Here is a 22,933-nt window from a genome sequence, read left to right as displayed (position 1 = left end):
AGAGCCACTCTCAGTTACAGCAGAGCAGTATTCCCTGGATGTTGCTAACACAGTACAAGCACACCCACAAGCATGGGCCAAGAATAAATTGGATTGTGGCCAAGTGGATGCCTGTGTTCTTATTGTAGGACCTGATCCACCACCCCAGAAGCAGTACAAATACCCAAAGGAGGCTGAGAAAGGATTGTTACCCACAATTACTGCTTTCTTGCAGCAAGGAGTGCTGGTGGAAACTAATAGCATAAACAACTCCCCCTATGGCCAGTCTGTAAAGCAGATGGGAAAACTGGTGATTTATTGTAGATTACAGGGCTTTGAATACATTTACACTCAAGACAGCCCCTGTGGTGGCTAAGTTACCAGAAGTGACGGTTGCAATAGGTATGTGAGCTAAATGGTTTTCAGTATTGGATTTATCAAATGCATTCTTTGCTATTCCTCTGCAGCCTGACTGCTGGTATAAATTTGCTTTTACTTATAGGGACCATCAACTCACTTTCAAGCGTGTTCCACAAGATCTACACTGTTCCCCCATGTTTGTCATGCCCATGTTATTAAATTATGGGATAGGTGCACAGCACCGATGAATGTTCTCTCTTATGTGGATGACGCTCTCATTTGGACTGTAACCCGAGAAGCTCAGCTGCTTTTGCTCAATTAAGTAATCTTCCTGATTGAGCAAGCAGGCTTCCGAATTAATTTGGAAAAAGCCCAATTGTGTCAGCAAGAGGTCCGATACCTGGGTTCAGTGTTGGGACAAGAAGGAATTACTCCTGATCAGCAGAGAGTGGAATTAATTTGTAAACTGCCAGCACCCAGTGATGTCTCTGCATTGCGTTCCTTCTTAGGTCTTACAGGATGGCTCCGCAACCATGTGGAGAATTTTGCCTTAAAGGCACAGCCACTGTATCAACTACTGAGGAAGGGGTTCAGAACAGGATCAGGCCCTATTAAAAATGAAGCAAGTGGTAAGCTCCGCCCCTGCACTAGCATACCCAGATAATACTAAACCATTTGTGTTGCAGTTAGCTCATTCCCCAAAGGGAATAGGAGCTATTTTAAGCCAGGAGGGGACTTCTGGTCAAAAACCAGTGGCATTTGCCTCGAGTACTGGAAGGGCCAGAGATTATTTTTACCCCTTGTGAAAAATAAATGTTGGCATTGGTATGGGCCTTGGGGCATTGGAAATACATTACTGGTTCTGCCCCAATTATTTTGCGAACGGCCCACACCCCTCTTAAGTACATAGTGTCTTGGAAAATTAAAGAAGGGCATGTATCCAGCCCTAGAATGGAAATGTGGAAGTCCAACCGCCTACGGCTTCCAACCAGGCCCCATATGCACTGATAATTGAGGATTCTGAGTGTAACTGCCCTCTCTCTCTTTGGTAGAGCCGGCCCTTCCTAATACATGACCAATAGAGTTTACAGGCAAAGGGAATTATAGAATACCACAGTATAATTCCTCTATTATGCCATATGATTTTGCAGGTCACTGGATAACAGATATGGAAATTAAATATATGCAGTAAATAATTGATACTAATTGGGCTCTACAGATTCCATTTTTTTGTTTTGTTTGTAAATAGATATTACACAGTCCTGCCTGATGAAATAAAGAAATTGATTTGGGATGATGCCACCACCCAAGAAAGGGCCTTAAGTCATTGGTGGAAAATGTTAAATTTCACAGCAGATGCCCAGGCTCAAGTGATTATAGCGTATGTAATGAAAATATCTGCTGCTCGCATCATAGACATACACAGAGTAGTCCCCCTAGACCTCAATGTAAAAAGTGGAGTGTTATGGACTATTGAACAGCTGAAATGGGGATTGAAAGAAGGAAATGAAACTCGATTGGTTAGCTTACAAAGCCGCACACGTGACGCCATGTTGGGATCAGAACTGGGATATGTTTGTGAAGAACCACTTACACAATTTACATACCCTTGTAAGAAAGATGAAGTGGATGTATGGAATTGTCAATATGTTTTGTTACCCAAAAATAGCATTCATTCTACCACTGTGTACATTGGAGAAGGTTGTGTTTGTGTACGCACACAATGTACCCAAGTTGTAATTAATGGAATTTATAAAAAAAGATGTTAATCCTGTCCAAAACAAATGTTATTGCAATGTTGCTGTATTGGAATTGTGTGATGTAGTTTATGAAGTATCAAATAATATATTTCAGTTATTAATAGTAGATATTAATGTTGTAGAACATGTTCAATCTGTGATATTGGGAGTCAATACTGATTTGGTACAACGCATGCCAACACATTCAAACATGATAACCCTGCTTACACACTTTCAGGAACAATAGAAGACTGTAAATTTGATAGTCAAATATGATGCGACTGAAGTAATCGAAATCCTGGATGCTGCAAAAGCTGCCACAAAGCACGGTTGGTGGGAAACCCTATTGGGATGGTCCCCCATTGCCACTGGGATTTTAAATCTAGCCCTGCATCCCATTGTGCTCGTGTGTGTATTGCAGATAGTTTCTCTGATGGCTGCAGTGGGACTGTTTTGGTGAACTAGAAGATCCCTAAAGCGACTCAATGGCCTAAAAAACCCCCGCATGCGAGTGAGGCGGCGCTATGCGATATACCTTGCCGACAAGACACTAATCGTTCGGACCCCAGCTGGGGTGCCTTGAACCATAGTCAGAGGTGTGTATCAAGGAGTCATCGTGGTGGCCTATTAAGTTATGACAGCCACCATGGAGGGGAATGTTGGAGGCCCAGTACAATTTGAGTTGCTTGAGTTGCACTGCCCTACAGGCTTAGCATAGCATTCAGTTGCTTGCTTGGCTATTCTGACCCCTATAGCATGACATCTTCCAGTTGGCAGAGACTGAATAACTTTATAGATGTCTCAGTTTCTGCATACCCTGGCACATAAGACAAAATACAGATACTGTATGCTTGCAGCTGCACATAGATAATGGTGATGGGAACAAGTTATCCTTGAACATCTGGGGTGCACTGTTTTATTGCCACGGGTCATATTTTTACACCGCCCCTCCTATCACCAGATGTTGTTTTGACAATCCCAATTATCATGGTGAGAATGGAATGTGGTTAAGGGTGGAAACCCAATATAGGTAATTAGCTTATATGATAATAAGAGAGATAATTAGGTGAAGGTTGTTTATGGAACAGTATAAATAGTCACCATTTAGACAAAGGGGGGCGCTCCATCAACACCTGACTCCGCGGGAGGTGCTGCCGGTTGGACCACAGGATTCACTGACTCCCTGGCGGGGCCCCTGAAGAAAGCCATTCCTGTATACAGCCTTCTGAGTGACTGCTTAGCTCTCCAGGCTTAGTGAGTATTATATATTGTAGTTAATTTTAGGCTTTGTATCTAGTATATTTATAGAAAACCTTGTACATTAAACCTTATTGATCTACAAATCGGGTGTACCATGTCTTACTGGTATCCACACTGATCACAAAGTGTCCAGAATCAACAAATGGCATTTAGTCCCTTTTGAAAATGGGAGCTAGGTACCAAAGTTCCATAGCCACGTTTGACAATGTTACCCTATGGCTTTTAGAGGGTTCTCTCTTTTTCACTGTTCTATTTACGTTTTCCATTTCAGGGCTTAGACTATGAAATAATCTCATTCATTTTGCAGCACTTAATGTTTAGCAGTTGGTCTCATTCCTGGTTATTTGTTTTGCTTTCTGGCTCTCACAACTACTTTGAGCTCCTTAGATGGAAGGTGCCAGAGAAGTGCAAATACTAATTAACTTAGCCCTAATACCACTGCGAGGAAGGGATGAAGCAACTCATTTAACACATGGAGAAACAAAGACTGAAGGCCAAGTTGTCCCTTCCACATGTCTCTCTTGCTTTAGTGCTTAGAAACTCTACAAGTATCCACATGCAGTTACTCATCTCTTTGGGAAGGTAGGACTTCTCTTCTCATGAAGGGGACTGCGGGTCCTGGTTTCATGAGGCCATTGTGCACAGTGTTGCACTGAGCAGTCCAGAGATTTGCATGTCTGCTGCGGGCAAGAACTTTTGTAGTGCTGCAGGCTGGCAGTGGAGCTGTTCTCCTTATGTTGGCAGAGCCAGCAGCAAAGAAAGGAGTGGAAGTTTCCAGAAGATGGTTGGGTTTAGGGACACACTGGAGGCTCCATGGAAGGAAATACTAGCAGGATCAGCACCATTACACAGTACATTTCCAGAGTCAGATGATGCTTCAGAATGGCCCAAACCCAGCTGTTTCCTTCGCTTGCCAAACTATGTCCCCTCAGAATCCAAACAGCATCAAACTGCAGAAGGACTTATAGCAACACAGGATGCTGCTGTTAGCTTATTTCCCCCACCATCCCTGCCTCTCTGCTTGCCTGGTTGGGCTGCTATTTGCACAAGTTTCCTCCCCTCCAGCCACGCATTCTGAAGGATAATTTGGTTCTAAATGACTTGGCCAAGGTCATAGAGAAAGCCTCACAGCAGAGCCAAGAACAGAACCTAGATATCCCAGGTCCTGTGCCACAAGGGCTTCTTTACTCCGTCACCAGGGCAGTGGTGAAATATTTGCAAAAAGCGGTTTTCACTGAAATAAAGATGGTTTTATGAAACGGGTATGTTCAGCTTGGATTCTGTAACCCTTCAGACAGATGCATGTAAAACTTAAGTTTCCCGACAATGTACCTTTAGTCTATACACATTCAATTAAGGATTCAAACCCCCCCGTGTTTGAGTTTCTTTTTTAAAAGGACATTAGTCCCCCGTTAACCTAATGAGGATTATATAATTACCATGTGATGCTTTAGCTAAATTACTCCCACTGACTGCAGTGGTTGTGTCAAGTTAAAAGAAGCAGCTTTTAAAATATTGGTCATATATTTTCTGATTGCCACCAGCATTTAACTGGCTCTAGTTATTAATAACTATTATAATACTTATTAGAATGTTGGGGAGATGAAAAAATTCACTTAATAGCTAAAAATTATACAACAGCTAAAATGGTTTTTTACTGTCAGGAAAAAGTTCCTTCAAGTTGAGTTACGGAAACCCTATTGGCTTATAGCACGTCCTGAATGGTTACTATTGCACTGAGATAAGCATCCCATAGAAACCATTCTGGCCAATGAAGAATTTTTGCAGTTGGTATACCACAACAAGGACAAACGCAAACTGGCTGTCTTCTAAACCATGTAATTCATTTTCATCTTACCTTATGGGTATGTCTGCACAGCAAGCAGAAATCCACAGCAGCAAGTCTCAGAGCCTGGGTCGACAGACCTGGGCTCATGTTACAGCACTAGAAATGACTGCATAAACATTCAAGCTAGGGATGCAGCTCAGGATCTGAAGCCCATCTCCCTCCCTAGCTTTCTTTCTGGTTGCCATGCAGACATATCCTAAGAGTGGGACTTGTGACTTTTCTGGGATGTGTTGCCAAACAGTCCAAAGAGATGATCTTCTGTCAGTCAGCTCAACTAATACCCCAAGTTCTTTCATATACTTTGCAAATGTCAAGACCAGCATGAGCTCAGAAAGCAATCTCCTAGCACACAAGTGCTACACAGATCTTGGAGCACAAGTCCCTGATTTGCCGCAGACGACATGAAGCCTCATCAATAAAAATAATGTATTATCCATTCCCTGATAACTACCTGCTTTCCAGAATTATATCCTCCTCCACTTTTGCCACTAAGACGGTCCTTTACCAGTGATCGAAGAGCACTTAAAGCAGCATCAACAATAGCTTCACTTGTTCTGCCACCTGTGACACAGTAGAATAAAGAGGTAAAAGGGCTGAACTGTAAAATCAAATTAGCACTGTATTTAACAAGCTTAGATTCAGGGCCCAATTCTGCTCCTGTTGGCTTCAGCGGGCACAGGATTGGCCCTTACTGACATTTTGTGTTTGGTGGGACTTCATTAACCTAGACACTAAGGTTGCTCAAGAGTGTTTCCTCACAAACGCTAAAAAGCAAGGATGTTACATGCAACGCACATATGACATCCAACATAATAGTCTTCAAGCATTAGGTCACTCCCATGACAGCACACAAATACCCTCTCTGATAAACCCTCATCCTCGCTGCATGCCCATCAAGAAATGAGTAATACCTTACTGCAATATCTCGGACCTTCAAAACTTGAGCACTGCAGTGAGATTTAACTGAGAATCTGCTATTATGTTTCCATGACATTACAACAGATGATTACTTAACTGCAACTAAGAACAGCAGATTTATTCTGTTTGTTTCCTAAAATAACCGTAATCTACATGAAGATACTGGATTTTAGATAGCAGCGGATTTGAAATAAGCAATTTTACAATTTTTTTTAATCTATCACGTCAATCACAAGACATGAAAGAGACAACACAGGAAAAAGCACCACACAGCACTTACCCTGGTAATCTTCTGCTTTGTTCTTGTTGGATCCAAATACCTTGATAGTCGGAAATCCTCGAACGTTGTACTGACCACCTAGGGACTGATGCTTATCTGCATCAACTGCACCGACTTTCACAACACCCTATTTAAATTTTAAAAAGCTTCCATTGTAATTTAGTGCATTTGACAGACAGGAGCTATAAGGGTCAGGTAGGAAGAACTATTGAGCAATTTCCTGGGGCAATTTGGGGCCATGGCAGCCTAGTTATTTGGGAATGGAAGAGACAAAGTAATCAATTAATGTTTGTTAAAAAAAATGCACAGAAATTGTAAAGAGAAAATTCAAAGTTCAGCAGATCACTGCACTGCCACATTTTCTACAATTACCAGTATGTAGCATCTTACAGATCTATTTCCACATACCCAACCTGTGCTAGTTCTGGGATTCAAAGGCAGGCAGCCGATTTGGGAGGGAGGGGGAGAGAAAAATATTTCTCAGCAAGAAATCTGGATTATAAACATTATAAATCATAGAGTCTTGATGGTGTTGCTGTAACAGCTTTGCTAAGCAGTCATGGAAGTTTACCAGGAAGAAGAAAAGACCGTGATGTGTGTGGGGAAAGTTTAAACTTACCTTTAATGCTGTTGCTGCTTTCTTCCATTCAGGAGTTAGTCTCTGACAGTGACCACACCTTTTGGAAAAATAATTTATTTTCACTCTAGTTGGAAATACTTTATTTCACAAAATAGCTAAGAAATCAATGTAGCCTGAACTCTGCAAGAGCTCAGAATATGAGAGTAATCAATCATTTGCTATTTGCTTCTGTCCATGGGGGGAGGGGGAAAGATAAAAATTTTTTATTAAAGATAATGTTTAAAAAATGGTCAGGTACAGAGTTTAAACAGAAGAGTTTCTGGAAATTCAGGAATAATGTACAGATTATCAGCGGGTACAGAGTTTGGTTGGGAGTCAGGGAGTACAATGAAAGGATAATATGTGGTCTCCTCTAAGCTGTGATATCACCATGTCACTGCAGACACCAGGAGCAAAAAAGTTGCAAAGGACTCTTGGGCAAGCTTATCCTGATAATCTAAAAACTGGCCTCAAACTGAGATGGTGAATTGCAACCCAGCAAGAGAACTGTATATGAGAAGAGCTTGGACTGCTTAGTACTGTTAAGCCTTAAAGAAAGGAGAGGGGAAATCCCAATTTCAACCAAGTTTCCTTCAATATCACTAAAAAGGGAAGTTATTCCAATGAAGCAGGACACCCAAGCAATCCCGATTGAGGGGTGATAATTGAGTTGTACAAATCTGCTTAAACAAATTGGAGGTGTGTCAAAGAAGACTAAGAATATACACATACCCTGGTAAGCAGTGGTTTTTAGTGAGTTACTCTTCAGTTTCTAGTATGTAAAAGACATTTTCTTCTGCAAAGAGCATATATTGAGATCTTACCCATTTCTTATGGTTCCATTATGCTTAGCTCCACACTAACACTGAAGACTATCCTTTTTTTTCCCTGTTTACTTTATGATAGACTATCCTTAGTTATAATGGATTAAAACCTGAATGTGTTAACCAACAATGATTCACCCTTATTAATATGCTGCTATTACATTTCACACAGGAGATCAGGGAGACACAGAGTTGCCCAGAATAGTAATACAGGCTAAATTGGGGCGGGGGAGGGATCGTAACCACAAATTCAACCTTATGCCTTCACTGTGGGGTCAGGTTGGGAAAGACAGGACTGTGAGAAACTCTTTGTTTAGAACACACTGCTGACCAATGATTTTTCTATCTTTACTGAAATTAACAATGTAAGTTATAGATATAAAAAGATCTGGGCTTCCAGGCTGGGATCTAATGCACTATTTACCAAACCAGACTAATTATTTTTCCCCAAGCTGTACTATATAAAGCCAGGTTTATTTTGTTGGCCACAAGGCTATTGAAATGCATTTAAATCCAAATGAGATCTGTGTTAGAGAGTGAATGTTTGGTCCAGGATTTCTAGTAAGTCACCTTTTGTATTCCTCCAAGATACAAGGGTGAGCAAGAAATCCTTAGTTTAGAGAAAATTAGTCAACCCTCTTACAAGCACCTGGCAGGACAACATCTGCTAGGATTCTCTGCCTAGCTAGGATACTTACCATGGTGCATAGAACTCTACCAGCCATAAACTGTCGCTCTGAATGACTTCCTTGTTGAAGTTTGTTGGCGTTAGTTCTATCACATCATCACTGGATGAATATAGGCTGTTAACTGCCAGGAAGAATGTGCAGCTCACAGCTCCTAGAACAAAAAGCAAACCCAAATTATATTCCCAACAAAAACATCAATGGCTCTACTAGATTCATGGCCAAATCACCCCTCTCCCCATCCCCTTTTTCCCTTAGCAGCAGCGTGAAAGAAAGTGACAGGAATGCCAAATCTGCCAGAGGGAGGGAAGTTGTAGCAACATGTCTCTCTCTCCTCTCCATCCTGTAGAAAACCTTCACATGCAAAGACCATGGTGTCCAGGACTCCATGGGTTTAGGTGACAGACATTTTCTATGCCACCATCTTCCAGCAAACCTACTGGAATTTATGCTGCCTCTCCAAACCTCCTCAAAGATTTTTGGCTCATGTTTGGAGGCCATAGCAACTACCTGAAGGCCTGAAACAGCACAGACAGGCTAGTCTCCATGGGCATACCCTGGAGATCTGCAGGATTTCCTCTCAACTCTCAGGGAAAATGCAGGATTTGCTGACCGCAACACTTACCAACAACATAACCCAAGAATAACATAGGCAGAATCTCTCAGATCTTTTCCCCACAAGGTAACATGACATAAGTCTTAGTTTAATTATTTCAAGTTACACTGGTTTGGGGTCCAGGACTTGCTACATTCAGTTTTGGACCAGTGCCAAACAGCAGCAGCAGGAGGGGTAGGAAGGAAGGAACTCCTCTGCCCTTGCTACTGATGAGTCCTAGAACCTACAGTACTGTTTTGTTTCTCAAGCGATGGGACACAACCCAGCAGTCAGCCACTTAAAATCTGTCTTTGGGTCACACCTCCTAGAGTAACAAACACCATCTAAAAAGCCCTTTGAACTCAAAGAAAAGATTAAAAGGTCAGCATTTCTTTTTGTTGAATTGGAGAGGATGCAGAGAAGAGCCAAAAAAATTATTCAAGGGCTGGAGAAAATGCCTTAAGAGTGAGAGACTTAAGGAACTCAATCTGTTTAGCTTATCTAAAGATCCAGAGGTGTCTTGAATACAAAGTACCTTGATGGAGAGAAAATACTGGGTACTAAAAGGTTCTTTAAACAAGAAGAGAAAGACATCACAAGAGCCAACGGTTGAAAGTTGTGACGTGTTTCTAGTTCGACTTTAACAGTAAGAGTGATTAACAACTGGAACTACTAAAGGAAATGGTGGATTCTCCATCTCTTGAAGTCTTCGGAGAAAGGCTGACTGCCTTTCTGGAAGATCTGCTTTAGTGATGATTTCCAGAGGGGTAGCCGTGTTAGTCTGTTTCCAGCAAAACAACAACCCACTTCGGGTTTCTGCCCACGAAAGCTTATGTTCAAATAAATTTGTTAGTCTTTAAGGTGCCACAGAACTCTTGTTTTAGTGATGATGAAATTCTATTGTCTATGTTGTAAAGGTGGTCGCATTAGGTAATACTATTAAATTAATATTAATATTAAAAATTATTAAAACAACAACAAAAGGCTCTTACATAGAGCTTTCCATCAGTATGTCTCAGTGCTTTACAATGGAGGTCAGTATAATTATCCCCATTTTACAGATGGGAAAACTAAGCCATGGAGGTGAAGTGACTTGCCTAAAGACTCAGACCTTAAAACTAAAAGGGACCATTGTGATCATCTTCTAGTCTGACCTCCTGCACATTGCAGGCCACAGTACCTCTCCCACCCACTCCAATGACAGGTCCATAACCTCTGGCTGAGTTACTTAAATCCTCAAATCTTGATTCACAGACTCCAAATTACAGAGAATACACTTTTTGCTCTACTTCAAACCAACAAGTGACCCAGGCTCCACACTGCAGGTGGTGACGAAACCCCCCCCCACTCTCTGCCAATCTGACCTGGAGGAAAATTCCTTCTTGGCCCCACCGTCTACACAACTTACACCAACTATCATAAACCACTATAATTACATTGCTTGTGCATGTTGACACAACGCTCCTTGTGTCTACGGAGTGCGTCCACAGTTGGTGTGCTAGCATTGACAGAGTCAGCAGTGCACTGTCTGTAGCTATTCCACTGTGCAACTTTGCCACCTGCTGCAGCTAGGAGTTGTGAGAATAAGGAGTGGATCACAGTGCATCATGGGTGCAGGGTCAATGTTCCAGGATACATTTTTTCTGTCCAATCATTCCATGGGCCACCGACTACGTTTCACACCATTTTTCAACAGCCTCTGTAAACTGTTTGCCCGCCATCTGTGCCGGAGAGCATGGATCCTGCTCTGCTCTCTAGTCTTGTGATAAGTGTTATGAACACAACGCAGCCGATTATGCAGTATTTCATGAGTTGCGATTCTGAATGGGAATCCGTGGTGCCTGCCCTACTGTGTGCCATGGAAAGAAACCACTCCAAATTATTACTTTTGGCATTCACGGAGCACCTCCACGCAGTGGATCATCGCTTTCGGGCTTGGAAACAAGCACTGAGTGGTGGATTGCAGAATATTCGGATGCACAAAGCCACCTTCCTAGAATTGTGTGCAGAGCTCACTCCTGCCCTGCGATGCAAGGACACCAGAATGAGAGCTGCCTTCTCAGTGATATCTATGTGGAAGCTGGCAATCCACACTACTACCGATCAGGTGCAAATCAGTTTGGATTTGGGAAGTCCATCATGGCAGTTGTGTTCACGCAAGCGTTAAGGGCCATTAATCGCATCCTGCTACAAAGGACTGGGACTCTGGGAAATGTGCGTGAAATAATGGATGGCTTTGTGGCAATGGGATTCCCTAACTGCAGCGGGGCTATAGATGGTGCACACATTCCAATTTTGGCCCCCGATCATCTTGCGACAGAGTATATCAGTAGAAAGGGGTACTTCTCTGTAGTACTGCAGGTGATTGTGGGTTGTTTCACTGATATCGATTCAGGGTGATTAGGAAAGGTGTATGACTCATGCACCTTCAGAAATGTTGGCCTGTACAGAAAGCTACAGGCAGGGACTCTCTTTCCAGACCAGAAGAATCCAATGAGGGATGTGGAAATGCCCATAGTGATCCTAAGAGACCCAGCTTACCCCTCCTTCCCATAGCTCATGAAGTCTTACATGGGAAACCTGAACAGCAACAAGGTGCTCTTCAACAATAGGATGAGCAGGTGCAGAAAGACCATTGAATGCCCATTTGGCAGATTAAAAACTTGCTGGCGCTGCCTTTTTGGCAGGTTAAACCTCAATGAGGAAAATAATCCCATGGTCATAGCAGCTTGCTGTGCACTGCATAATATTTGTGAGGCTAAGGGTGAAAAGTCTCCCCCTGCTGGAGCATGGAGGTGGATTGGCTGGTGGTTGATTTTGGACAGCCAGACACCAGGGCTATTAAAGGGGGCTAGTCAAATCAGAGAGGCTTTGATGCACCATTTTGACAATGAGCACCAGTAATGTATTTCTATAAAGCATTCTACCATACTTAGTTAACTTGCCACCTTAAATGAAATTTTTGATGATTACTTCCTGACTGATCTGTAGTCTGGAAATGATCTAATTGCCACTATGTATTAATTCCAGCAGCAACCACTGTGGGTAAGGGAGACAAAGATTAATAAAAAAATATTCTCTGAGATAAAATGGAAGAGCAACACCACACACACAGAAAACGCTTTCTTGAAAGGTACCTAACACTGAGAGGAGCACTCTCTTGATGAAGGCTCTCATAACTGTACGTACGGCCAGCGATCACTGGGAAGCCTGCACAAAGGGGGGGGAATGAACAGGGTACTGCAATGGGCCAGAAAGAGACAAGGCATGTACAGAGGGAGTTTGCAGAGGACATGGCAAGCAGTTCTGTATGAGCTGCAGGAGGTGGGGAGAGAGCATGCATGTTCTGTGATTTGGGACTTCATCTCGGTTTGGCACTTCTATCATCCGCTCCTGACCCATTAAAATTCGCTCCTGGTCCTGCTTCCTCTCTTGGTTATCTATTTTTAGTTTTTCATTTGTCATCTCTCTCCATGCTGTTTTTATTCTGCAGCATCAGAGGATTGGAGCACCTCCCGAAAAATGTCCTCCTTGCTCCTCCTGGATCCCTTCCTAATCTGGCAGAGGCACTCGTGTGCCAGAGCTGGAATGCTGGGACAGGCTTGAACCCTCCAGGGTCGAGAGGAGGTCCTGGCTTGCCATGGTACCGGATGACTCTGTTACCTGTCCCATCTCATCCACCAATTCGTCCTCAAGATTGAGTACACTGTCTCCAGTCCCCACCCCCAAAGTATCCACAGGCGGTGGAGGTGGGGCACTGCTGAGGATGGCATTCAGCTCCTTATAGAAGCAGCAGGTCTTCAGCGCAGCACCAGAGCAACCGTTTGACTCTCTTGCCTTCTGGTACACACGCCTCAGCTCCTTGATCTTCACACAGCACTGATGCGTGTCCCTTTCATAGTCCTTATCCAACACGCCACAAGAAATCTTCCCATAGATATCAAAGTTCCTACAGTTGGAGCAGAGATGGGACTGCACAACCTCATTTCCCCACAGGCCTAGCAGATCCAACAACTCCAGTGTACTCCACATGGGAGATCGTTTAATGCACGGAGCCACCATGGTCAGCTGGAAAGATGCAATATGAGCAAACAGGATGTGGAATTTCAAAAATTCCAGGTCTTTTAAAGGGGGAGGGGCAGATGCATGTATACCTGAGTGCAGGGCAGCAGAGTTCTAACTGCTGACCAGAGCGGTCAGGATGGGCATTGTGGGACACCTGCTGGAGGCCATTTACGGTGACATAACCAAGCACAGTGTCTACACTGACTGTACATCTATGTAACTTTGCCGCAAAAAGATCTACACCTCTTGTTGAGGTGGTTTTATTTTGTTGGCATAGCAGGAGAGTAAAATTGGCAGGAGGAGCATCGTAGTGTGTATACCGCCACTGTTTTATCAACAAAAGTCAGGTTTTGTCAACAAAACTGTGTACTGTAGACAAGCCATCAGTGGCAGTGCTGGGAAAATAGCACAGCTCTCCTGAGTCCCGTTCCAATAATCTCCACTACATTATACTGCCTCATAATGGTCTCTTCTGGCCTTCAAATCTAGGAGTTTCTTTTGGAGTAATCCTGGACCAGTTTAAGTACGTTTATTCATGACCTAAAAACCTCTCTTCCACATCACCCTCTTCCTCCAGACAAATAAAGTACTACCCTCACCACACGTGATCAACTCACAGCAGTGTACTTCAGGAGTGACGTGCAGCCCACACACAATCACTCTTGCTGCATGTAAAGCTGGCCTACAGTAACAGCTGCCATTGGGAATGGGGTATGGCAGCGAGAATGTGAGAGAACTTTAGCTGCATGGTACAGCGGCTCTTGAGAGACAAGGAAAACTTCCCCTGGCCCAGACCAAATCAGACCAGCAAGCTGAATACACTATGTACAATGGGAGCAAGACTTTTTCTATGGAGTAAGTCTACATCACCTAAGAGATCTGTGGCAGAATAAAGTTAAAACTAGAGCTCAATGAATTTTTGCCATTTTCCCTTTTCATAAACATATCTTCCAGTTTATCTGAAGCTTTTGTTAATCAGCAAATTGTTACTGGTTCATTGTGAAATGTGCCCCAAGTGACTTTCTGTTCTCTAACTGGAAGACACTGAACTAAACAACAGCAGGATTTGTGATTTCTACAATCACATATGCAATTTGAAATTTGCCTTCAGCAAAAATTCAAGATAAAAAAATCACTTTCACACAAATAGTAATCAAGTCAGGAAAGCTCAAAGGGCATAATACAAGGTAAAAGGATCCCCAAAGGGGTCATCAAAATTTGCTTTAGAATTTGAATGAATAAAACAAGAACATCCACAGTTATGATAGAATAAAAGTATAAAGGTTAGAAACCTTCATTATCATGACAAAAGCCAATCACTGACAAGGCTAAGGAAGAAATTCCCCCTAAGGGCAGATTTTCCATGCATATCCCTTACTTAGATTTTCGTAGAAGTCTGATTACAGTGCAGCTCATAAAGTGATGCACATGCATGAATATGCCACAATAGGTAAGGCACTCCACCCTGGCCAGGCATGGTGCTGTTTATTCAGCATGTCTTGCTACCTGTGAATATTTTAAGGGATTCAAGGGAACAAAAGTGTTGGAGGGCCAGGGTGAATAATGGAGGTGAAAAAAAGGCCACAAAAGTTGAATGTTTTCATGGATTTCTATAAAAATCTTTTTTAAAGTGAAGAAAGTATTTCTTTCGTTTCTACCCTTCCTTCCTTCTCCCATCAACACCGCTTTCTGATTAAAAAAAAATCAATTTCTCACACCGGTGTCCTGGATCATAGTTATGTGCAGCCATGTAAAGAAAGAATCAAGAGATGTAAAACAGGATTAAGGATCATTTAATTAAGCCTCCGTTAGAGAGGGAAAAATACATACTTGGGGTTGTATTACAAAAAACAAAACAAAAGCAGTAATCTCAAGCGTGCTACCACTATGCTTCCTACTGCCAATGATTCATCATTTTGCAACAGCTGAAGTGCACATTGTAGACAGTGATATACTGCAGGTATCTAGGTGACTGCTGTTGCTATCATAAGAGTGCCAACTGCAATTCCTCTCTAGCCAACATCTCATCACTTACTTCTCTTCCAATATATTTATGTTGCATTTGTTTATCTTTGGCCATTCCCTCTTAATCATTTTACATGTCACCTGCCACAGTTTCTGCACATTTCTATCGGTTTCAATATGGATTTCCATTTTTCAGTATCAAATATGAATCCAGATTATGAACCTTCCCATTTAATCATACTGACTGCCTTCCTGTAAGTTTTCTTTGGTTAGGGGTATTATGCATGCCTTGAGTCTTATGATATACTTAAGCAGCCCCCATGCTGAGTTTGGGAAATTCATTTGCCATTTTTCATTATCTTTCTTTTTAAAATAAAAATCTCACTTTCTAAAGCTGTGTGTGTCAGTGCTCTCTCTCCTCCTCCCAGGATGCTAAAGGTTATTTACACTGTGGTCGCTAGTACTCAATAGCCTAGCTATCTTTAATTCTTCACCCAAGTCATGTGTGTCACTTAAGACAAGTCTCTGCTAGTGTGTGCTCTGGAGCTAGCAGTTACATGTAGCAATCATTTAAGATTTTAAGAGATGCAATTTATCAACATTATTTCATTATGACATCTGACGCTTCTATATACAGATAGTTGCAGTCTCCCATTATTACCATTTAATTAGATTTAGGCCTTGTCTACACTTAAAAAATAAATTGACCTAATACAGGTTGACTGTAATTACTGCAGTGGCTGATGTCCACACTGCCCTCCTTGGGTCAGTGGAGTGAGTCCTCACCAGGAGCACTTCCACCAACTTAAGGAGCAGTGTGGGGAGCTGAGAGCCTTGACTCTCAGTTCCCTGCCAGGAGCCTACAGATTCCTGGGCTCCCTATGGGCTGGCCCTCCACTCTCCAGTTCCATCCGGGAGCCGGGAAAGCGGCACAGGGCTTCTCTATTCCCAGCTCTCAGCCAGAACAGCCATGTCAATTTCACATTGACAAGGCTGCCCAGGTGAAGAATCTCCCAGACTTCTGGTCCCTGCTCCCAGGAGAGAGCAGAGACCAGTGGCCCGTGGCTAGCCCGGCCCCGGCTTGCAGCTGGGAAGTGGTCTCCAGTCGCCTGCAGCAGCCCAGGCTTCTCGCCCCACTCTCAGCCAGGAGATAGAACAAGCAGACCTGGCTTCTTTCTTGTCAATTTCACCCAAGAGGTGAATATCCAGACTGCTCCAGAGCCACGAAATTGACAAGAATGACAGCCACACCACTGATGGAAGGGGACACAGTGTCTACACCGATAGCATCTCGCCCTAGCTATGCCAACAAAAGCCCCACACCTCTTGTCGAAGCGGTTTTATTTTGTCAAAAAAATGGGGCAGTTTTATTGGCAAGAGGTGCCTGTAGTGTATACACCAGCACTTTTTTGTCAACAAAAGCTGACAAGTCAAAAACAAGTAAAAAAGCTGACAAGACAAAAATCTTTAATGCAGACCAGGCCTTAGCTGCCTCTTTGATCTTCCCTCAAAAGTGAAGCACTCAACACTTTTTACAATGGAGGAATCCAGTAGCATAACCAGCAGCACATCCGTATTCTAAGATTTGGCATTTGCAGCCCAATCACGTTCAAGTTGAGAGATGTAACCTTAACTCCTACAATGATCTTCTCCATTCACAGAGAATAACTGTCTCCTATACCTCTACTGGAAAGCGGAGCTCAACTAAGAATAAGGTTTGCTACAGATGGATATCTTGGTAAAGTTAGGAAATACACACAAAAGTACAAGTTTTAGCATCAGAGTCCTACAGTCCCCTTAACTCCCATAGGTGTTCAATGGCAGCTTAGCCCAAGTTAGAACAGAACCAGGTTCCCATAAATGAGAGATGGAAGAGGCTCACCACTCGCTCATGTAGCCCATTTCCGCAGGGGCAAATGCTGGATTCTTTCTGGCTATTTGTCAGGTCTAATTTTAACGTCTTCGGGAACAGGGCTGCTACCATTTCCCCTGAAAGATTATTTTGCCGCCTAACAAATCCCCCCACTAGAAAGTTTCTTCCTGGAGAAGGAGTCTGTATTCTTTTTAAATTAGTTTCACCCCCGGTTCCACACCTTTATCCCCGTCCATACAGTCCTCCCCTCTCAGCTTGCGTCCCAGTCACTCGGCCAGACCACTGCGCTGCCCCCACCAGCACGCGCACAGCCCACTGCACGCCCAGAGCGCGCTATGGGGTCCCTATGCCCCCCAGCCCGTGCAATCAGCGCACGGTGCCAGAGGCCGCAGGCGAGCTGCTGCTGCAACCCGCGCACCGCACGGGGGTCTCAGGCAGAGGAAGGTCGGATTCGGCGGCGAGCCTTCCCCTCCTCACTCCCGGAGAGACATAACGCCTCGGACCCCCACTCCACCGGCTTTGCAGCGCTGGCCCGCCGCCCCGCCCCCAGAGGCAGGGACAGACGCTCCACACCCGCGGAGCTCCGGGCAAGAAGGGCCCGTACCGAGCCCAGGCTCTCACAGCTCCATTGGGAGCAGGGAGCTCGGCCAGCGCTGGAACCTCCGCCAGGGTCACCGCCCGGCCGGGGGAGGGGGGAGGCCGCGCTCATAGACCACAAGGCCCGGGGCCAGCTCCCCCGGCAGCCAGTTGAGTCCCTTACGCCCGCCCCACGACCCCATCCCACGCAGGCCTCGGCGGCGTCCGTGCACGGCCGGGCCTGGGCCAGCCCACAGTGCGCCGCCGCCTACCGAGCAAGAAGCGGCTCGCGCCGAACGTCCCCATGGCAGCCGGGCTCTGATCCGGGTCTCGCGCTAGCATCTGCCTCTCCGCTCCGGCTCCTCCCCCGCCCCCAGCTGCCCACCCACGCGGCTCTATCATCATGCCTAGCCGTGGCCGCTGCTCATTGGTGCTGCCGCCGTTCTCTCTTTTGCATAGCCAATGGGAGGCGGCCGGGTCACCCAGCGGTGGGCGGCCCGGGCCGGAACGGGGGGGGGGAGGGGACAGGAGGAGGAGGGACTGGAGGCTGAGCCTATGGCAGGCGGGATCGTGGCTGAGTCTGAGGTTCCAGCCTGGAGGAGCACGTGGGGTTCCCCGCCCTAGTCTCCAGCTTGGCTGCCTGCCCCCCCACCCGGCCTGTTTCCGGGAGCCGGGCGGAGCTGGACAGGGAGGGAAAGCATCGTGTGAACGGGCTCCCCCCAGCTGGTTGGAGGGCGCCTGCCGCATCCCCACCATCTGAACTCCCCCCGACCCCGCTGGTTGAAGGGGGACTGCCCCTTCCCCATCTGAACTGCACCCCCCTCACCCAACTGGTTGAAGGGGGACTGCCTCCTTCCCTCCCCCCGCTGTTTGGAGGGGACTGCCCCCTGCGTGGTACAAGAGTGAAGTGCAAACAGATTTTTTTTTACCTGGCCTCCCGCCCACCTGCTGAGCAGAGAGAAGGGGAAACTGCACATGCAGATTTTATCCAGTCAGAGAAAAAGATCAAAGCTGGAATCTGCCTGGATCCTGCACCTATTTAGTCTCAAATCCCCTTTTCCTGCACCAAATCCCCTTGGATTCTGACTAGGGTGACCAGATAGCAAATGTGAAAAATCAGGACGGGATGGGGGGGTAATAGGCACCTATATAAGAAAAAGCTCCAAATATCAGGACTGTCCCTATACAAATCAGGCCATCTGGTCACCCTAGTCAGCCCTCAGCACAATTGCTGCAAAATCCCAGAACCAGGCTGAAGGCAACTTTTGGCCTGAGGCCCCCCCAAGTTCAAATGCATAAATCAAGAACAACTCTAGCCACTTACTACACCAAAAATATTCTGGGATCTGATGCATCTTGTCACATAAGCACTGTAAAAATCTGGATCCAACATATGCATATAGGTGAATCTTGGCACATTTTAGCCCTACATTGTTCAGTATACATGGAAAATCAGTATAGCTGCTCCTCCTTTACTGGGAAAAATCTGCATTCCATTCTATTAGTACTGAAAATAAGCATACATCGTACCAGTTACATGATCTGAGTTTTTACAAGGCGTATGGACTGTGGGATCCAGAAGTTTCTGGTGAAGTAGAAGTTGATAGACTGGTCCTTTAGCCTCTAAAATATGGGAACTTTGGGTCAAACTTTGGCTGAAGACAGCAGGATCCAGATACCAGATTGGGAATTTTGTAGTTCTAATGCTTGAAGATATGCTGAGGTCAGGATTTATTGGGTGCAGTAACAGTGGCATCTTTTGATGTTACAATTTCAGGGTTGGGCCCAAAGATCAGCAGAACTCACACACATCCAGCTTTTAGCTTTTTTCCTGCCATCGGTGACTTTATGCCCACAAGTAACGCTATTAGTGCTACTACTAGTAGGCTTCCTTCAGTCTCAAGAGACCATTGGTATTTGCCCAGAGAAGTAAAAAATTTGCTCAGTTGGTTTTATGGCAGCTGTCACTGTGACTGAAGAGACCCACTCAGAGAGAATGCCACATTTGTCACATTTAAAGGTGTTTTGACTCTTTGGGCTCTGCCTTCTGTGAGGTTTTTTCTCCTCTGCTAAGCTGGACTGCTTCTTCTTGTAGCTTTGGAGATCTTTACTGAGCTCTTGTTTCCAAAGGCTGCGGTCCTGAGTGTGAGATTTTGGAGATGGACTTCTGTGTGGGTTGTCACTGCTGCATCATCAGCAAAGAGGAGGTGTTGGATAAGGGCCTCCTGAGTTTTGGTTTTAGAGCTAAGTCTTGCAAGATTGAACATCTTCCCATCAGATCTTGTGTGTAAGTAGATTCCCTCAGTTGAGGAACCAAAAGCTTGTTTCAGTAGCAAGAAGAAGATCCTGCACAGAGTTGGGGCAAGTACACAGCCTTGCTTGGCCCCACGACAAAGCTGGAAAACCTTGGAGACGGAGCCTTCGTATTGGACTGTGCCGCACATGTTTTCATGAAAGGATCAAAACATTTTTAAGAGTTCGGGGAGACATCTAATCTTTTCTAGAAGCACAAATAGTCTGCTTCTAGTGATAAGGTCAAAAGCCTTTGTGAGATCAATAAAAGCTATGTAAAGGCCTTTTTTTCTTCTCTGCATTTCTCTTGTAATTGTCTCAGCAAGAAGATCATGTCGATAGTAGACATTATGGCTCTGAAGCCGCACTATGATTCAGGCTAAATTCTTTCAGGACAACTCGGGCAAAGGCTTTTCCCATGATGCTAAGGGAAATGCCACAATAGTTGTTATAGTTGCTCCTGTCACCCTACTAATGTTTGCTGTCAGCATAATAGTGAAAATGATAGCCAAACATTATTAGCCCCAGGTTATCTCACAGATGGGGAAGGACATGGGACACAAGCACAAAAAATTAAGCAGCGATGATCAGAGTGGCCACTGACAATAGAAGGGTCACAGCATCTTTATCTGAGTAGCCATAAAGAGGTGCAGCCTGCAGAGCTGGCAAGTTGCAGCCTGTGATGTTCCACAGGTCTACCATAAAACACTGCATGCTTGGACCTGTCATCTTTGCTAGCTAAGTTTCTGTATAAAGATAAAAGGTGGCTGCTGTCTGTTTCGTTTTATATAAGTTACGTGCAAACCACAACAGTTAGTATACTGCCAATACAGCTCCTCATGTGGGAAAAGTGCCCTGGTTTGAAGATATGAACAAAAAGTACTGGAATTTTAAGAAAAGCATAATTAATATATAAAATAAACAGGAGTTGCTGTCAAGAACTTAATGCATCCTTTCTATTGTTCCCAAGAGGAGTTGAGTGTCAGCATTTCTGTAATGTTGTGCCAGTATTCAAAGATGGCAAACAGGTTGACTTGAGTAATTATAGGCTGGTTAACCTGACATCAATCCCACACAAAATAATATGAGATCCAAACAATAAAGAATTTAAGGACGGATGGATAGAAAACAGGTCTTGGCAGACAAACCAGATACCATTTTTTGATAAGTTTGGTTAATAAAGGTAACTGTGTAGATGTAGCCTTTTACAAGGCATCTTAGTATCACATACCATTCTGATTTAAAAAAATAGCATTATACAACATCAGTTAGAACATAAGAATGATCATACTGGGTCAAACCAATGGTCCATCTAGCCCAGTATGCTATCTCCTGACAGTGGCCAATGCCAGGTGCTTCAGAGGGAATGAATAGAACAGGTAATCATCAAGTGATCCATCCTGTTGGCCATTCCCAGCCTCTGGCAAACAACAATCCCTGCCTATCCTGGCTAACAGCCATTGATGGACCTAACTTCCATGAATTTATCTAGTTCTTTTTTGAACGCCATTATAGTCTTGGCCTTCATACCAGGCTCTGGCAAAGAGTTCCACAGGTTAACTATGCATTGTGTGAAGAAATACTTCCTTTTGTTTATTTTAAACCTGCTGCCTATTAGTTTCATTTGGTGACCCCTAGTTCTTGTATTATGAGGAGTAAATAACACTTCCTTATTTACTTTCTCCACACCAGTCCTGATTTTATAAACCTCTATCATATCCTCCCTTAGTCGTCTCTTTTCCAATCTGAAAAGTCCCAGTCTTATTAATCTCTCTTCATATGGAAGCTGTTCCATATCCCTTATCATTTTAGTTGCCCTTTTCCATATCTTTTTCAATTCCAATATATCTTTCTTGAGATGTGGTGACCAGATCTGTATGCCGTATTCAAGATGTGGGCATACCATGGATTTATAAAAAGGCAATATGATATTTTCTGTCATATTATCTATCCCTTTCCTAATGAGTCCCAACATTCTGTTAGCTTTTTTGACTGCCGCTGCACATTGAGCAGATGTTTTCAGAGAACTATCCACAATGATTCCAAGATCTCTTTCTTGACTGTGACAGCTAATTTGGTTCCCATCATTTTATATGTACAGTCTGGATTATGTTTTCCAATGTGCATTACTTTGCATTTATCAACATTGAATTTCATCTGCCATTTTTTGCCCAGTCACCCAGTTTTGTGAGATCCCTTTGTAACTCTTCACATTCTGCTTTGGACTTAACTATTTTGAGTGGTTTTGTATCATCTGCAAATTTTGCCACCTTACTGTTTACCTCCCTTTCCAGATCATTTAGGAATATATTGAATAGCTCTGGTCCCCGTACAGATCCACAGTAGTGGACACTACTATTTACCTCTCTCCATTCTGAAAAATGATCATTTATTCCTACCCTTTGTTTCTTGACTTTTAACCAGTTACTGATCCATGAGAGGACTTCCCTTATTACCCCATGACTGCTTACATTGCTTAAGAGCTTTTGATGAGGAACCTTGTCAAATGCTTTCTGAAAGTCCAAGAACACTATAGCCAGTGGATCACCCTTGTCCACATGTTTGTTGACCACCACACAGAATTCTAATAGATTTGTCAAGCATGCTTTCCCTTTACAAAAAACATGCTGATTCTTCCCCAACAAATCATATTAATCTATATGTCTGATAATTCTGTTCTTTAATATAGTTTCAACCAATTTGCCTGGCACTGAAGTTTGGCTTACCGGCCTGTAACTGCCAGGATCACCTCTGGAGTCTTTTTTTAAAAATAGCCATCACATTAGCTGCACTCCAGTCATCTGGTACAGAAGCTGATTTAAATTATAGGCTACATACCACAGTTAGTATTTCTGCAATTTCATATTTGAGTTCCTTCAGAACTCTTGGGGGGATACTATTACCCGGGGTTCTGCCAAACCAAAGCTAGTGGTAACTTTACTTTGTGTGAGGTGGTGTCAGGAAATAAGCCAAATGAAGACACAGCTGTCCAGCCAATAGATGGACTGGTGGAAACAGTTTAACACAAAAGTGCTCTTACTTCAAGTTATACT

At 44.0% G+C, this 22,933-nt stretch overlaps 1 protein-coding gene across 1 annotated transcript in view; it reads right to left on the bottom strand.

Annotated features, from left to right (window-relative positions):
* PDIA6 (protein disulfide isomerase family A member 6) overlaps positions 1–17,990 on the bottom strand; it is a 29,177-nt gene extending 11,187 nt beyond the window's left edge. The window contains exons 1-5 of the mRNA XM_067544766.1: positions 17,861–17,990; positions 8,527–8,668; positions 7,005–7,062; positions 6,386–6,512; positions 5,639–5,748 (exon numbers count right to left, since the gene is read on the bottom strand). Of these exons, the coding sequence (XP_067400867.1) occupies positions 5,639–5,748; positions 6,386–6,512; positions 7,005–7,062; positions 8,527–8,668; positions 17,861–17,990 (567 nt within the window). The remainder of the gene's footprint in view (positions 1–5,638; positions 5,749–6,385; positions 6,513–7,004; positions 7,063–8,526; positions 8,669–17,860) is intronic.
* Positions 17,991–22,933: the final 4,943 nt, after the last annotated feature.

Source organism: Emydura macquarii, unplaced genomic scaffold (genome assembly GCF_026122565.2).
Source record: "Emydura macquarii macquarii isolate MOO-44397 ecotype Brisbane River unplaced genomic scaffold, CSIRO-AGI_Emac_v2 contig_1027, whole genome shotgun sequence".
Classification (NCBI taxonomy): domain Eukaryota; kingdom Metazoa; phylum Chordata; order Testudines; family Chelidae; genus Emydura; species Emydura macquarii.
This window is presented reverse-complemented; position numbering and strand designations above follow the sequence as displayed.